Here is a 19,035-nt window from a genome sequence, read left to right as displayed (position 1 = left end):
TTCCCCCTCGTGGTGCCATAGCCACATATAGCTTAGGGTGGCCAGTCAGATATCTTTCGTCAAAAAATTATATTACGTCTCGATGTTGTAGACCCACGAATAGGCATTTGTATATAGTCAACACTCTTTGAAGCCTAGAAGAGAAAAAGTTCATGAGTTATATTATGTCATATCTCCATGAAAACCATTCGAAGTGTAGGAATCATCCTCTACACTTACTTCTTTCCACTTGATCAATCTTTTTTTTTTAATGTCTGTGTTATTTTTTATAGTATAGTATGAATATATTTATTTTAAAGAGGTTAAAATAGATAAATTTCTCGTTTCCACCTGTTAGAGATAAAGTTAATGAGAAAAAGGAAAATCTTACTACATTTGTGGGTTTTTTTTAAAAAAATCTTAGACATTTGTACAATTATAAATCTTTTCAAAAAAATTAAAATTAAATTATTTCTAATCAGAAAAATATAACATTAACACATAAATTAAGACGGAAAAAATTATAGATAGGTACCTAAAGTTTGGGAACGTGGCCCTAGCAAACCATTTTCCTCAGTTTTAGCACGTGGCTAGACTTTGTCCAATCATATAAGTAGAGCTCGAAAATCATAATCTTATAGAAAAATACTGTTATTCCTCGTCGCGAAATCATAATTTTCATTAAGAATAAAAAAATTATAAAAAAGTAAAATATATATATTTTTTCTTTTAACCTATGTTAAAAATGCTAAACGACAAATATTTTATTTCAAAATGCTAAAATTATAGAATATCATAAGATATTGATCTTTTATAACTTGTTGTGTTTTGATTTTAAATATATTCAAAGCTAATGATAACAACATTTAACCAACCGGCTGAAAAACTAGTCAAAAAGTAAAAATAAATAGAGTATACAAAATATCTTTTACTAAAATAAATAATATCTCCAAATATATTTTTTGATACTTCCAAATGGATAATGGAGATCATATTTAGACAAATCCTAGTAGAGTACATGTACACACGTTTTAAAACTCCCTTCCTTACGAATTTCGTCGCTAATTCATCGTTATTTTATTCGTAGCTAATAAAAAAATGTTGTTAATTCGTCACTAAATAGAATTAGCAATGAATTATATTGCTTAATTATAGAATTTATCCGTCGCTTAATTATTTTTATAGTAATTCTCTAATAATGCATATAGATGTCCCAAGTTACTATAGTAAAATTTATGTCCGATACCAATATAGGTGGTGATGGTCTTAATCAGATATTTTGAGTTTAAGTACTAGAATGAAAAAAAGTTCTATTAGGACTGTTGTCTTTAGAAATGAATCTTGCAGAATTAGAATTTAATCGAAATTTAATTGCGTACCAGACACGACGTCAGGTGGAAAACAAAATTATAAGATTTAGGACTTATTTCATACGGTAAATTAAGTCTAATTTGGTAGATCAATTGTAGACGCAGAGTTAGGATATTAAATTTATAAGTTCTCAAGAAAACAATTTATTTTTAATATGAATATAAAGTTTATGTTAAATTTATTAAATTTTGCATAATCTATAAATAAAATTGTAGATTCACCTCTGATTAGTTGACGTGAAAAAATCATGTAGTTGCATTTTATCAAATGAGTATACTACGTAACTATGTGGAACCCAAAATCTAAATAAAGAAAATGCTCTTAAAATTTGGACTATATAATCTTAAAGATACATATTATATAGTTTTTTTTAATAATCTAAAAATATATACTTTATTTAAATTGAAGAAAGAAATGAATGTCCGTTTGATCATATCGAAAATTAAATGCATTGACTTCTCCATCAATCTTTTGGCAGTTGAATTAATACCTTTGTCCTATATTTATTTTGAGTTCCACCAGCCGTTAGTTGCAACCAACTCAACCATAAATAATACTCTAAGTTAGAACATTTGAATGTGGTGCAGCGGATGACATTGTTTCTCTCTTAATAAGAGGTTTCAGTTTTGAATTTTGAATATGAAAAAAAATTCTTCGTCGGAAGCGCTTTCACGTATGGATCTCTACACGGCGTGAATCCAATGCAGATTCCAAATAACAGATAAAAATCATTAAAAAAATTAAGTTAGAATAGCCCAAGACCGATGAGCTCATTCTCAAGTGAGAATTTAACTTAAAAGTTACGAGTTCACACGAACCTAGTAATTTCTGCACAAATTTATATAAACAATAATTGTATATCAATTATTATTAAAGGCGCAACTAAAATTTATAGTTTATCATACCACAATTTTTTTTACTTGTTGAATTTAAATAAATTATTTATACAAAATAAATATTATTTTTTAACACAAATATAATATTTAAATCATGTTATTGAGTTTAATCGAACTCGTAATTATTACAATGACTTCATCCTCAATTATTTGACTTTATTATTATTGTTGGCAATATAATTTTTTTTTTTTTGATGAATTTGCAGTATATGAAGTTTTCGAACGTATGGCATATTATGGTATATCATCAAACTTGGTAATATATTTAACAGAGAAATTGCATCAAGGCACTGTTAAATCATCAAATAATGTCACAAATTGGGTTGGAACTGTATGGATGACTCCTATATTGGGCGCCTACTTTGCTGATGCTCATCTTGGACGTTATTGGACTTTCTTGATTGCATGTGGCATATATCTATTGGTACGTATCGATAATTTTCGTAGCTAATTTCATATTTTCTAGCAATAAGGACACTTATCTAAACTCAAATATTCCTTTTGTTAAGATGACACTTAGTTTGAGACAGAAGAAGTATATGACTAAAGCCTAGAATTATCTGAATAAGAACAGATTAAAATAGACCGAGTTAATAAATAGATAAATCCTCAATTTGTTAGAAAATAATGTGTTGTAATTTTGTTATACCAAACTTGTTGACTTATTAATGTAAGAATACTCATATCCAATTATTGGGTAAGAAAAAACTCTTATCTTATATATATGTCATCAATATGAAAGATTGACCTAGGACGAATTGTCATGTTCATGTATTTGATTTAAAATAGTATAAAAGTAAGGAAAATGTCAGAAATTATTTATTTTTCTACTTGACAACTTGATGTGACGTGATTACCAAAAAGATTATAAAACAAATAATAATGAAGTCACAACAAAGATATAATAGGACCATTATTACATTTTCTTGTATTTACTTCTTCCGATTTAAAATAATTGATGATCTCGTTTCAAAATAATTAATATTTTACAAAATTAAGAAGATATTTAATTTTTTTTCTCAAATTTGTCCTTGTCATATTTCTAATTCTCATGATAATTATATATCAACTTGAAAAGAAAAAAATTATAACTGGTTTTTAGTCAAAATTCTTCTCTATTTTTTAAGTGAAAAATTTCTTAATTTATGTGCTCGATTTTAAAATATTAATTATTTTGGATCGAAGGGAGCAACATTTGTCAGTTCAGTCTATATTATTGACTCTAGAGTCTATTTTTGGAATTTTGCTTGAATTTTCCACTATATACAAATACCTTTTCTTTGTTTTCTTCTGCAAGTTGCTTTTTCTTCTAAATTATGTTCAAAGTTGGTGTACTTATCTAGAAAATTGGTTCAAATTAATTTGGTTGGTTATAAACTTGCTCTAGTAGAGCCCCCCACCATTTTGGTGGAAGCTAGCAACACATGATGTGAAAATTAGATATATATTATAAGTATTTAAAAGTTGATATTTAAATGAAAAATGATAAAATTGATCAATAATTATCTATCAAGTTTGAGTCTTGAGCTAGTTAATCTCAAAGATTTCTCAACTATAAATTTTTTTGAGAAAAGTATCATTTTACGTATGATGAAAAGAAATTCCTAGACAAGTCTGAAAAGGAATGATTGCGTCGAGCCTATACTATTTGACCTTGTCTCGAGAGCACATTATGAGAGATGTTGAAACGGGCCAATTGATCGGTTATATGCATGCTAATGGATCATGTATATTATTACAGTTCTAAGAAATTTATTCGGTGTCTCGAAATTGTAGTATTTCTATCGATGATTGTGTCAACTTGATTGTTATTGCATGTTAGTACTAATTAAAAATCTTTATTTTCTAACGATATTTTGATAGGAACGTCCATTAGAAATTCACGTTTTTTTTATAATTAACCAAATTTCATTAAAAATTTGTCACAGGGTATGTCACTACTAACACTAGCAGTATCAATCAATGGCCTAAAGCCTCCTCATTGTTCCAATCCAAGTTCAATTGACTGCAAAAAAGCATCCACACTTCAACTAGCTGTGTTCTTTGGTGCACTCTACACCTTAGCCGTCGGCACTGGTGGCACGAAACCCAACATATCGACGATCGGAGCCGATCAATTCGACGAATTTCACCCTAGGGAAAAATCCCAAAAACTTTCATTTTTCAATTGGTGGATGTTCAGCATTTTCCTAGGGACACTCTTTGCTAACACTGTGCTTGTATACATTCAAGACAATGTGGGCTGGTCACTTGGATATGGGCTTCCAACATTGGGCCTTGCTATATCTATAGTGATATTTTTGGCTGGATCATCTTTTTATAGACATAAAAAGCCCAGAGGAAGCCCATTTACAAGAATGGCTAAAGTCATTATTGCTTCATTAAGGAAATGGAAGATTAAAGTCCCTAATGACCCAAAAGAGTTCTATGAACTTGATTTGGGAGAATATACCAAAAATGGAAAAGTTAGAATTGACTCCACTCCTACTTTGAGGTTTGTACATATTATACTTGTAAGACGAAATTTCTGGGAAGTCAAAAGTGTTTATTTTAGAAAGTCAGAGTCCTTTGGCCAAGCTTTAGGGAAAAAAGGAGAATGTTTTTGAGTACTAGCATTTTTGGTAAAAAATACTTTTCAAGATAAGCATATTTTAGAAGCTTGACCAAACAGACTATTAGTTATATACACCAATGGTATACAAAATTTCTGAGAAGTCAAAAGTGTTTATTTTAGAAAGTTCAGTCGTTTGACCAAGCTTTAGGGAAAAAAAGAGAATGTTTTCGAGTACTAGCATTTCCAACGAAAAATACTTTTCAAGATAAGCAGATTTTAGAAGCTTGACCAAACAGATTAGTTCTATACACCAATAGTATACACAAAACACTTTTATACAAATAATGTAATTTAACCAATAATAGCAATATGTTACTTATCTTATTTGTTTAGAACCTAACCCTTACTATAAATAAGTACTGGTATTTTACTTGACACGAAGTTTAAGATATTAATTTAGCGTGCTTATATGATATAGGAGTACTAATGATGATGGAAGAATATACATAAAAAGTGTGTAGTTCAATGAAATTTAATACGATTTCTCGATATGGAAAGAGTGTCATATAAATTGGATATGACGGATTTTCATGTTTGATGCAGGTTTTTGAACAAAGCTTGTGTTAAAGTTGATACAACTAATCCATGGATGTTATGTTCAGTTACACAAGTAGAAGAGACTAAGCAAATGCTAAGGATGATACCAATTTTGATTGCTACATTCATTCCAAGTACAATGTTAGCTCAAATCAATACACTTTTTGTCAAACAAGGCACAACTCTTCAGAGAAACATTGGTAGTTTCAGCATCCCTCCAGCTAGTCTAAGTGGATTCGTTACAATATCGATGCTAGTCTCCGTTGTGTTATATGATCGTTTCTTCATGAAAATTGCCAAAAGATTGACGAAAAATCCAAGAGGTGTAAACATACTTCAGAGGATGGGAATTGGAATGGCTTTCCATATTGTGATCATGTTAGTTGCATCGTTCATTGAGAGGTATAGGCTTAGTGTAGCAAGGGATCATGGACTAGTCGAAAATGGTAAACAAGTACCGTTATCCATTTTGATTTTGTTGCCTCAATTCATTCTTATGGGAACTGCTGATGCATTCTTGGAAGTAGCCAAGATTGAGTTTTTTTATGATCAAGCACCAGAAGGCATGAAGAGTCTTGGAACTTCTTATTCAATGACTAGTCTTGGTGTTGGGAGTTTCATTAGCAGCTTCTTGCTTTCGACAGTTTCTCATATCACCAAGAAGCACGGGAATCACAGAGGATGGATATTAAACAACCTGAATGCATCTCATCTTGACTATTACTACGCGTTCTTCGCGATACTCAACTTATTGAACTTCTTCTTTTTCCTGTTTGTGAGCAAGTTTTATGAATACAAAGCTGAAGTCTCTGATTCACTGTCTGTGTTAAGGCAAGAATTGGAGATCGAATCGAGACATCGGGTGACTAATAGCCAAGAAGCTTCAACCAACACACAGGTGAATGGTTCTACATAGGATTTTAACTAACATATATATTTTGCTCCAAACTTCTTTTCTGTTTTATAGCTAGGTAGTGTACTATATTGTCTATGGCTTGGATCCTCCATAAATTCCGCTGCACCCATGTCAGATCCTCCGAAAATGCAGCCTCACTGTCGGATCATCCGAATATTTTGCATTTTTGGAGGATCTGACACTGATGCACCAGTATTTTTTGAGAATCCGAGCAATATAGCTATACGGGGCAATAGTTTTGTGCACCTCCTTTCTCTTTGTTATCATTTTCACACGATTGTAATGATAATCAGTCAAATATAGTTGTTACGAGATATGCAAAGCCATGCTTATCTTATTGAACAGCATTTTCAATTTCATAGCTGATATCTCTAAATGAAATAGTTCATAATCTGAGTAGAATTTTATGGTCTATTTTCTCTAGAAATTTCGTCTCCAACTCGTATGCTAATATAATAATATTCACTATATACAATAATATGTGGTCAAAATAATGATCTCTCAAGACATACAGAAGATAGCAGAAGTATTTTACATTAGCGCGTTCCACCACGTAGAGTAAAGTACTGATAATGCCTAGTCGAATGAGGAAAAGAAGAAGAAAAAATAGTACACTGCTCTCTCAAGTGACTCGGGGCTTTTTAACTTATCATCCATCCTTTGAAATCCTTCAAATGAATCAATCTTATAGCAGATTCTCTGTAAAAATCCGTCTTACTTCCGTTTTCTTTACCTTTCCTGTTTATTTTTTTTGTACATGTGATATTTTTTTTTTATGATTTGTTGGCATGTTTTCTCTAATATGGCCTCCTTTTTGCTAATTGGAATGTTTTCTTCAAGAAGTGATTAGCAACTTTGTCATTTCTATGACAAACTACCCTCAAGATTGTATTGGGATCTGCTCTATTCCATCTTCCTGTTGTTGGAGGCATAGGTAGTTTCTGTCCTGATCCCACAACTCCCATTCCACTAGCTTCACATGCCACAATGCTGAAATCTTCAACCAATTGCTCAGTTGATTGTCCCATTAAAGCTATCACCCCCTCGACCGTCTCAGCTTCTGTGTCCACAACATCCTCTACTACCAATCCTTCACCACAAGTACAGAACACCCTCTTTAGGCTCTCAAAGTCCTCTTCTATTATCTGATGATCAGCTCTCGAAAAGAGTCTTTTGCTTCCTCCGGCTAGTAGAACCATGAGGTAGGCCTCAAATGAAGCCTTCATCACTTCTTTTAAGGCCAATGGCTGAGCCTTGTCAGTGAGGATCGCGCATAAAAGAGTGAGGTTTTGCTTGAGTGCCCTTAATGCTGGTCGTATACGTGTGCTCTCAACGTCCCTGATATAGAGGTTACCATAGAATACACAGTGAGAATCGAAGAAAATGAGACGATAAGCAGCAACTTCTGATACATGTTGTACAGCTACTTGGATGGCTGAACGCGTGTGATCAAAGTAGGAGCAGCTCCCTATCTGTCTATTCTTGCTGTGACGACTTCTTGGAGTAGGAACAGTTTTCGAGGAGATTGATAAAGTTTTATCAAGGGAATGGAGTTGTAGAAGAAAGTAATGCAAAGTGTTTAGCCTTATATATAGACGTTGTGTCCCTCGGCTCGTTGAAAGGCGGGGATGATTGCCTTCATCTGCTATATGATGGTTTTGTTCATCTGCTCCTACACTGCAAACAGCAAACTTCCACAGTTTGGAAAACCTTGAATCTTGGCTACATCTTGTTAGAGGAGGAAGTGTAGGAATGTAGCTTTGCTTTGACCCTATAAAAGGAACCAAAGACAAAATAACAGATTAACTATTTGAGCACTATAGTTACGAGTTTAGCAGAACCTAGTAACTTTGGCTCAAACTTTGTATATTTGTTAAAACGTTTCATTTAATATGTACTTATTCAAAACTCATAAACTAAAACATATGGCGTTGCCTCGGTCTTGAGGTATGAAATGAAATGAGTTTTAGGAATTGTGTTCTTACCACATGATGTGGCAAAGGTAACATATTCCTTAAACAGATGCTCAAAGCCAACAGCAAGATCCTCTACTAAGTCCTCTGACATGGCCATTGGGATTTCAAAGAAATTGTCCACAGCTTCCTTGGCATGTCTCATTAGATCAACTGCTGATTGTGCATATGGCTCACTTTTGGATTTTGGATTCCATGTCTGCATATCAAAGTTTACTACAGTGTCGGAACCAGGATTTTCACTAAGTAAATTCAAAACATAAAGAAGTAAACACATGAAGAAGCAAAGGGGACCGCGCGCATGACAGAAAAAGACTTACTTCAGTTTCTTTTGCCCTCATTATAATCTCCTTTCCTTTCTTCAACCTTTCTTGAATCCATTTTCTCAGAAGATTCATTATGATTGAATCAGTTTCATAAGGAATCATCTCTGACAATGTGGCTTTGCCTCCATCCTCACATTCATCCGAATCCTCCACTACCATTTGGATTAATACTTTTTCGAGTTTTCCAGCCTTCTGCAATACCGAAACTGTTTGTTTTGTGAGCAAAGTCGCGCCCGTGAGATATTGCTTCAACAAAGTTCCATAGCAAGAATGTAACGCCACAGCTGCTACTCCTGCTGCAATAGGATGCCACTTCTTGAGTACAGGGCTGAAAGTTTCCTTCTCCTTATTTGCTAATTCTTCAGTTTCATAGGCTAACTTAATTAGTGTCTGACTCACTTCTTCCAATTCAAAACTTGCACCATCTATGCTCATTTCTTCCAATATCTATTTTGCACAATAAGAAAGAAAAATAATAATGTTACATCAAAGAAACTTGAAGATAAATAAAACTAAAAGGACGTTGAGAACCATAAGGTCTCAAAATCAAATTCCAACAAAGACAAAAAAACACTAGGTGATTTCTATCCATCTGTCCTAGCCTTGGTGGGCAGAGTTATCTGGTATCTATTACTAGTGGTAGGTGACAGCTATCTCGTGCCTGGACACCATGGTTATAAAAAATAAACGAAAAGGGTTGAAAGCTATGTTTCTCAAACCCTCCAAAAATACTTCAACGCCTCTTTTGGATCCTCTAAAAGTGCATAGCTTTTGAAGGATTCTACCAACACCCGATAATATTCTTAAAGAGTCCGAGCAACATAGGTTGAAAGGAAGGCTAAAATGCTAAAGTTTAACATCAATGACTCAACTTCAAGTAAAATGGAAACTAAGGAATGTGACATGCTATAATGAGGATTGAAATACACTAACCATAATGTAGAAACTCTTTATATCGTCAGTATATATAACTTAAATCTAGAATACTAACCTTAGCAAATGCATCCCTCATGGACGAACGAATAAAGTAACAAACTTTATTTCCATCTGAATCATCCTCCGCGAGTTCATCCCTTTTCTCAAAAACATCAGATGTATATCCCGGAACATCTTCCTCTAATATCTTCATGGCCGCGAAGAATAAAGGAAGATTATTCTCCAACAATCCAGCACTCCCCCTATTGAAACTATCATGATAGTTAACCAATCTTTTCTCCGACCATTCCCTCATTGATATCAACACATTTGCCAACATCTTAACATAAAAAGGCTCCATATCAACTTTCTTAGCATCAGTAGCAACTTCAGTACTCAACATGATCATCGCTGCGCCTAAAAGATCAGGCTCAACCTGGCCAGTGACGATGTACTGCTCGAATAACACCCAAGTGAAACACAAGTTATGAATTGACTTATTGACACCCAAAATCACCCATGTTTTTTTCATCAATTCAAGAAGCTCGTCGACTTCATCAAGAACCATTGTATCGTCTTTTAAGTCGAAAACAGAGGATAACAGAGCAGTATAAATGTGGATATTTAAAGGGAATCCATCAGCCCAATGACAAATATCAGTTGCTGAACCATCACTTGTTCTCCAGGCTAAGGACACTACTGAATTACAAAGTGCTCTCATTGTCTCCGAATTCTTGCCAGTGTCGATGGCTTTCGTTTCAGCTGATCTTATGATCTCTCTGAAGCGTTTAGCGGATGTGTTTGATTTTTCTACTGGAAGTGAAGGGTAAAGGAGAAGGCCTGCTTCAAGGATTCTGAACTGACGTTTTTGCCATTGATGGTATTCGTGAGAATCGTTGAATTCGGATGGTTTAAGATGGCGTAAAAGCTCTAATGGTAAGATTATTGTCTCTGCTCTTCTCCCCATCTGTACAAAATTTCACAAATATTTGATCAGTTTGCCATAGTCTTCAAATCTTGAACTCATCCACATAGAAAAGGTCTTATTTATGAGCCTGTATTGCTCGAACTCTTTAAAAATGTCGCTAACTGTGTGCTTGATTCTCCAACAATAGTGTATTTTTTGATGTTCCGATACATGTGTAGCAACAATTTTGAAGAGTCTGAACAACATAGCTATGGACTAGTACTCTGTACTCCATCCGTATAATCATATTGATCAGACTCTCCAAAAATATTGTCGTATCCTTATCAAACCCTAAAAAAATACACTACTTTTAGAGGATCCTACATACACTCAGTGACATTTTTGAAAAGTCTGAGTAATATATGTTATAATTTATATGAACCTATTTGATTGAGAAAAAAATTAGGTATACTAAGGGTGTGTTCGGTATGGAGTAAAATATTTTCAATTTTTTTCTATAGAAAATATTTTCCTTCGTACCGAACATACCGATTGAGCTCTACAACCTAGTCATTTTCCTTTTTTTTTTGTGTGTGTGTGTGTGTGTTTTTTAAAAATGCATGCAAAAAGACATTAAACATGCAAAATAGACATAATGTACGTACTTGTCCAACAAGAGTTCTCATGAGAGTTTTACGTAGCCTACTATCACTTTGCTCCGACACCCTCATTTGCCGCCTCATAATCTCGGCCGACGTCATCGGTCTCCGTGCCCTCGAATGGGGCACGGTGAATCCCACCTTGGGGCTAGCACCGCCCCCGGGGGACGAGGGGTTGCCTCCATAAGAGCTAGCTCTTCGTGAACGTGACCGTTTCAACATCTTCAACCCTAGCATGGTTTTCACCTTGCTAGTCACGGCCATCCCTACCCCAGATGGCTTCACCGGTGATCCGGGGCTGGTAGATCCAGCCCCGGACCCGCTTCCATCTCCTCCTTCAGATGGATTATGATATGAGATAGCCGTCCTACTCCCAAACCCCGGTGATGACCGACATGCGGTGAAGAATATCTCGTAAGCCGCGTTGCGGAAATGGTCACGATGAAGACCGTCAATATTTTCAAATGGCCAAATAAGGTCAATGTCAACGGACGCAACATCTTCGCCAATAGTATTTGCATGGCGAAGATGTTGTGTCATGGTGGTCGTAGTAGGTGCCATTATATATGAGCTAGCTGCTATGACAAACTACGCGACGGATATGTAAATTTGTCAAATATCCGGCCGTAGAGGGCGGAGAGAGAAGCCGGTGAACATTAGAATTATTATTATTATTTTTCGAGGCGAAGAATGAAAGAAGCGAGAAAGAGAGAAAGAAAAACAAATAGTAGACAAAATAATAGATGGTTATGTGAAACTCTTAATTTGTATTTCTCCGATAAAAACGAAGAACCAAAGGTGGTGAAACAAGAGATAATTAGACACACTCCCAATATTTTTTTAAAAATAGTAAAGAAAAAAAATGATTTATCTTATATTTATTTATTTTCTAGAGGATAATTATTACACACATTTTGTTTCTAATTTGGTTTTTCGCTCGATGTCTGATATCTTTATTACCGTCCAACTAAATCCAAATTCTAGTTGATTAATGTCGATACACATAAGGATGTTATGTACACATGACACAACTAGTTATTGTGCCGAGAAGGAGCAACAAAATTGAAGGCCTTTACAAAGATGGATTTGGGACCCAGACCCAATAATTAACAACTATCTAAAAGGAATACAGATGAGAAAGAACGATTTATGTAAATTATTGAGAAAAATATCTAGTCCTCTCATCTCTTTTCTCCGAGTTCTGCTTTTCATCCCTTTCTTCTACCCATGTTCTTCGATTTCCCTTTTAGTTCTTAAATTCCTTTGTAATTCCAATTACGAGTTAATGAAATATATCTATCAGTTATTTGAGTTTGAATTGTGTTAGCCTAGTTATTGAATTTGTTACAAATTATGACAATAATATTCAGTTTCTTAGTTATTAGTAAAAGTCTAATATTTAATAGTAGGAAGAGTCTACTACTTTATTTTATATGCCTATATATGATTAATGAAACTCAAACTCAAAAGCAAAGTTAGGAATTTATGGGTTCTGAGTTCTGCAATAATTATTTTAAGTGATAATAAGTAGACTTTAAATTTAATATTTATACATATTTAATGAGCTTATTAACACAAACACATTATCTGAGCAAAATTCATAAAATTTTCGATCGAACTCACATGTGGATTATCAACTCTGACTTCGCATAATATATACAATAACATCCAAAATGTAATCCTTTAAGATTATAGAATTTTGTTTATGGGGAGATTTTTTTTCTATATAATTTTATCTCATATTTTCTTCTATATTGTTTTTTTTTCGTTCTTTGATTTATCGTTGTTCAAAATTTACGATTATTAACTATCACACATTGTCATGTTATTTTGATTTCAACAACATATAATGGTGAGTGGTGACAAATATATCACGATCTAAGAAAATTATAAAATGACGTGACAAGTATATTCTCCTTTTAATATGTCAATGATAAATCTTTATAGATGAAGGCATCTAAAAAAATGTATATTTGTCGTCCATTCATTAATTGGCATATGTTCTAAATTGTTTATATTAACTCAACAAATATAAGATATGACAATTAAAAAAAGGAAAAATTATACAGAATAACACACATTTAGCCTATTTTAGATAACGTGGCTATATTTTAAGAAAATTGCGATTCGTGGCTATTTTTCCCAATTCTTGTTATTCCCCTAATTTGTATAATTTGCTTGATTTGTATAAATCCAGAATTGGTATGATTCGGTTCCTGATTGTATAAATCCAGAATTTTGTATATGCTTACCCTAGCTATTTGTATATACTATTTATGAAATATTCACAATAAATTATCATGTTTGGATATTGGCAAGTGTAACACCCCGGAAATCTAATGACCTAAACTAGAGCCTAACATGTGGTCTAGTACCCTAAATAGGATTAACATGAGGATTTGAGTCCTAAAATAACTTTCCTAAGTTTGTACTAAGGTGTTAGTCCCTACACGTCAAGGCATGACCCCCCCAAGGACCAACCAAGGGTCCTTGAGGAGGTCCTTAAATTATTGCAGCCAAAAAGCTGCCTGAAGGCAGTCACCTACGAAAGATTCACCCACGCCTCGTGGGTGGACACACGCCCCGTAGGTGGGGGTCGTGAGTGAAGACTTAGTCTTCCCCCAAACTCCCCCAAAGCTCCAAGTTTCAGTCACAAACCACGCTTGTACAGTACGGTCCGTGGACCAACTCACGCCCGTAGGTGGGGGATCATGAGTGAGGCCTGGACCAAGGCCAAAAGACCAGCCTCAGACCCAACCCACGAGTGACCAGTACGGTCTGTGGATCCATCCACGACCCGTAGGTGGGAGGTCGTGGATGGGGTCTGCAAAAGCTGTCTTGAGCTCGGCCAAGTGAATGGTAGTTTTGTAAATTCTAAATCAATTAATTAAGGGTGGGGACGGTTATTATTAGTTATTTTAGACCTATACAAATACTTCTAAGTCATTAAACTCCACTTAACACTTCATAACTCACAAGACTCAAAACCAACTCTCATCTCCCGAAAATTCTCTCTTTAGGACTCCATTGAAGAACCAAGTCAAGGTCAAGCTAGGGGATCCAAGAACCAACCTTTCTTCTCCAATTTCTTGTGGAAATCAAGATAAGGTATGGATGCTTTTCATCCTTGGGTAGGTATCACCGAAGGAGCCCCTTCAAACTATGTTTTTAAGACTTCAAAACCTAGGGTTTTCAATCTACATCATGGGTCTCCTTCCAAAACAATTTCAATTGTTTAATTATGGTTTATTATGATGATTTATGGTTATTAATGGAGTATTGATGGATTTTTGATGAAAATCTCCTATGGACCCATTGTAACACCCCGTATCCTAGATAGACCAAAATGCAGATTTTGAGAAGTTGCAGGTGCAACCCACGGTTGCCATCCACGGCCCGTAGGTCATACCACGGCCCGTGCTAGTAGTCCGTGGTTCACCACTGCAACCCCTCCCCAAACCTAGCTCTAAAAATAGGCTAAGTCTCGACCCACGGTCCGTAGGTCAGACCACGGTCTGTGGTCTGTGTCCATGGATCGAGTCCCCATTTACCCAACCTTTGATGCAAACGACTGTTTTATTAGGAAAATATTATTTGTACTGGTTTAAGAGTCGCCACTTAATTTTTAAGAAAAATCAAGAAAACTATTGTTTTCAAAAGACTAAAAACAGAAATCTAATGAAAATATTCAAAGGGGTTCGGGGTTCTTATTAGCATTTCGGGAAGGGTTTGAAAGCACCCGAAATGCCCGCTAATACGCGGTTATCCGGCAATTAATTATTTGGCTATAATAATTTTAACTTAGCTTGACTTGCAAAATTGAACTATTTTGTTAGTTAGGACTATTTTAAGGGAGAAAAAGAAAATATTGAAATATTATCTAAGGGAAATATTTTGTAAACTTATTTTTTAAGTCAAGTAAAAGACGAATAATTTAGTTAAGTGATTAATTCAAAATGGGTGTCTTTTGGGGATTTGAATTTTTAAAACCTTAAAATCGATAGCAATTATTAACAAATAAACAAACACAATAAATAAAAAGAGAGACTTAAACCCAAGTCTGATTTTCCTGTCCGCCTGGGCCAGTACTTGGGGCTGCTTTTAGTTTTGGGCCTTTGGCCCATTTAAGTCATTTATACCTGTCCTATTCTAACGTAATAGAAATATTTCTATTTGGGCCTTAGGCCCAATTCTTCCACCTGTCCTAAATTCTAACAAGATAATAATAAGCAAGACGAGGGGATTAGGCCTAAAGTAACAAAAATACAATTTTTGGAATTTGGGACTTTTAGGCCCATTTTCCACTATACTAGTGTATACGATCCCGTAAACCTGTTCCAAACACATGTACGCCGAATTCATAGACTTATTCTTCGGTTCCACTTGCCGGCTGACTCGAAAGGAAAGATTTGAGCCTTTATGGCTCTCTCGAAATGCAAGGGAAGAACATGTGGAGTTCAAATGACTCAATCCGAGGGAGCTCATGCAAGAAAGATGATAAGGATTAGAAAATAAAATAAAATTAGGGAGCAATTAATAACTGACTAACTATTGGCTTCTAAAAATAAAATGGAACAAAGAGAAGTGACATAAACAGATTTTAGAGTCATTTTTTAAAGGGAAACAAACATGCATTAATTGATTATACATTGAAAGATAACAATTATATGATAACGAACTAGATGTAAACTAATCACACGAACTATATTTTTTTTTTTATTGAGAGCCCAATTCTAACATATTAATTTAAAAATAAGCAAGACACATTAAACACCCAATTGTAACAGTAAACAAAACTATTAGGCAATATCTAAGATTTTTAAGTAAACACACATAACACAAGAAACTTATCAAGGACATTCAAAGAACAAGACCATTTTATATAAATAAACAAAAATCTACCAAATGATGCTTACTGATTTCTAGCATGTAACAAGACCAACCATTTTTCCAAAGCAAAAAAAAAAAATGTTATTCACACAGTAATACACCATCAAATTGCTAAAATAAGCTCATTTCATTTATAAACACTATTGCCACAATAGGGAACACATATACAATGTTTGTAAGAAATTTGTAATCATGAACACTTGGTGTAAACAAATCAATTTTAGCAAAGTACTAAAATGAGAACATATACTACACTAGACACAATTACGAGGATTCGACCTTCGAACCAAAAATAATCACAAAGAGAGGTAGCATATTTTGCAAATAAGAAAAAAATGAGTTCACATACATCAATATATAATTTATCAACACAACTTAGCAGATTCTGACTTATATGAACAACAGACAGTTTAAATCATGAAGCAAAAATGAAACAGTAAAGGGGAAAAACACAAAATTGAAACCAAGATCACCTAAGCTTTAACTTAAAAGAAATGGAAAAGATAGCATCTGGTTGACACAATCTCATGGAGGCATAAATGTGTTATTGGAAAACAACTAATCTGATTTTAACTTGAAAGCAAATCTTTTCCAGATAACACAACCCATTAACCCAATCTAAATGCAAAGTTCATGCCAAGCAAATGCCTCATGTATCGCAAACTTAAAGAGAACGAAACACATATTCGAAGAAAAGCAATCTTAGAACACCTAAGGCTCCAATAGGCGTTAACCGCTTATAACGTTGAATTAAGCATGTGAAAGGAAGAAAGAAATGAGCCAGTGATGACTAAAGTAAGTAAAGGAACTATATATTACTTCACAACTGTTGAAAACATGCTTAAAATTAAGAGGAATTAGAGCTAAATGAGCAGTGTTCAAGTATATAGATAAATACTATGAGATTACGCTAGCATTGGTGAGAGTTTATAATGATGGATCAAACAACAGAAAAAGAGACCTAAGAAAACGAGTAAACGATGAGGAAACCGAACTATACAGCTAATGCATTAGAAGTCAAAATTAAATGATCCCAATTCATATCAAACAAAATAAAGCAGAGATCCAGCTAGCTATACACACATAACATCGAACCAGCTGATCTATCAACATAATGCCGAAGAGACTTAATCAATGAGATTCATGTTGCAGCCCAGAAATTCACAAAGTAGGCAACGATAAAGAAAACACTAATACTAGGAACCAAGTACATTTAACATCAGATTCTACACCAAGCATGGAACATACAACACACAACATTGGGACAAAATGCAAAAGGAAGTGAAGTTACCTTTCTTGGTGCAGCAATAGATGAAGAATAAGGTTGATTTAGGAGGGAAAACGTGAGGGCAAAATAGGTAAAATCGAGATTCAAAATTTGAATCTCCTTCACCAATTCGGACAAACACATTTTCCCACGATTTTCGCCCCATTTCGAAAGAGGAAAGGGACAGACGCGTGTTGCTGCGACATTAATGTGTACAGGGACGTTTGAAGAAAAGCCAAATGAAAGCAGAGTGCTGCCAGGCTGCTGCTTTTCCGCCTGTCCCATTGCTTTTCTGTGTATTTGCCGCTTGAAATTGACTGGAATTGGCGTTGGAATCGTTGACGGAAGTGATGTTGTTGCTTCTGTCTTCACGCTGTGAAGATGCCGTGTACTGTTGCATATTGCTTCACGTTGCTGCCCGTTATTGTTAACGTTTGGGGACATTGCTTTGTCTTCTGGGTCTTCTTTGTGGAGTGAGGAGTGGGCCGGGTCTTGGTAATTGAGGGTGGGCTGGAGGAATTGCTGCTGCTGGACATTGGAGTTGTTAAAGTCAAGGTGGGCTGGGAAATTGGAGTCAGAATGAGTAATTGGTAGGCTGGAACATATGTCTATACGTATTGCTATTAGTTTGAATTGGAAAATTGGTGGGCCAGGGGATACTTGAATTGCGTCAGCTGGAATTGCATTGAAAAGGCCCAAGGTTGGTCTTTGATTGGATTTAAAGGTTATGTATAAATCGACTTAGGAAATTAGCCAAATCGAGTCGGTTAGCAAATTTGGCCAAAATTATAACAATAAGATGAACTAGTTAATTAGTTAATAATCTTCTTAATCTTAACGAAATGAAAATAAATAACTTTACATATAAACTAATTAATTCAAAAACGTTAACTATTGGTCAACTAAACTGATTGACAAAATTTTAAGGAAAACTAGCATCATCTTTTGAGATGATTTTCGAATGTTCGTAAAATATACTAATTATATACAAAATTATATAAAATATATATATTATTTAAAAAATTATAAAATGACTAAGATTACCTAAAAACAGCTAGGAAAATATTGAATCTTTTATCAAATTAATTATTCCGAATCGTTTGAAATAAGAAGCTCGAAAATTAATTATTATCGGGGAGGGTCAAAATTGGATGTCAACAACGACGGCCGACCAGCACGGACCGTCATTCGATCCACGACCCGTAGGTCCCGTCCGTCGATCACTCCGACATCAGTTAAGTCAGGGTCTTTTGGTCTTTTCCTATTTCGTTGGACCCCTAAGCTACGTCGTTTAGACCCTAAATCATGAGGTTTTAGTCAGTTTGAGCCTAGAAACATAACTAGAACTTACCTAAGTCAAATCATTCACCAAAACTTAAAGAAATTAGAATGTAAGAGGAGAAAGAAGTCAAGAACCCTAGTTCAAGTACGCAACAAGGTTCTATCAGTTCCAACCCCGAAATCAAAAGATTTCTCAGTGGAATTCATCACCAGGTATGTGGGATTTCACTAGTGGGCCCTTTCACCCATTAGGTCCCTAGTTTTCAGTCAGTTTCTTGATTCCCTTATTATGAATAGACCTAGGGTTTCTAGAATTACAGCTGATCATCATGAATTAGTTATTAACATGTTCCAAATCAGATTATCATGTTATTGCTCAGTTTCTTACATAAATTTCAGAACCCTAGCTATGTATTTCTTTAGTTCTTGAATTACACATGCTAGGTCAGATATTTCAGTTATTCAGTTATACATGCCTCAATTATTAATGCATCAATATCAGTT

At 34.6% G+C, this 19,035-nt stretch overlaps 2 protein-coding genes across 2 annotated transcripts in view; one reads left to right on the top strand and one right to left on the bottom strand.

Moving 5' to 3' along the window:
• The window catches only part of LOC102605994 (protein NRT1/ PTR FAMILY 5.2-like), a 7,555-nt gene extending 830 nt beyond the window's left edge, over window positions 1-6,725 (top strand). Inside the window, exons 2-4 of the mRNA XM_006354389.2 lie at window positions 2,453-2,670; window positions 4,175-4,740; window positions 5,404-6,725. Of these exons, the coding sequence (XP_006354451.1) occupies window positions 2,453-2,670; window positions 4,175-4,740; window positions 5,404-6,313 (1,694 nt within the window). The 3' untranslated portion in view covers window positions 6,314-6,725. The remainder of the gene's footprint in view (window positions 1-2,452; window positions 2,671-4,174; window positions 4,741-5,403) is intronic.
• A 364-nt stretch (window positions 6,726-7,089) lies between these two features.
• On the bottom strand, window positions 7,090-11,754 carry LOC102605662 (uncharacterized). Its single transcript, XM_006354388.2, has 5 exons — window positions 11,100-11,754; window positions 9,604-10,494; window positions 8,607-9,059; window positions 8,299-8,485; window positions 7,090-8,084 (listed from the first exon to the last, which is right to left on the bottom strand). Exons 1-5 carry the CDS (start codon window positions 11,652-11,654, stop codon window positions 7,111-7,113), a joined length of 3,060 nt encoding a protein of 1,019 aa, XP_006354450.1. The 5' UTR covers window positions 11,655-11,754; the 3' UTR covers window positions 7,090-7,110.
• Window positions 11,755-19,035: the final 7,281 nt, after the last annotated feature.

This window comes from Solanum tuberosum, unplaced genomic scaffold (assembly GCF_000226075.1).
Source record: "Solanum tuberosum cultivar DM 1-3 516 R44 unplaced genomic scaffold, SolTub_3.0 scf00174, whole genome shotgun sequence".
In the NCBI taxonomy this organism is placed as follows: domain Eukaryota; kingdom Viridiplantae; phylum Streptophyta; class Magnoliopsida; order Solanales; family Solanaceae; genus Solanum; species Solanum tuberosum.
This window is presented reverse-complemented; position numbering and strand designations above follow the sequence as displayed.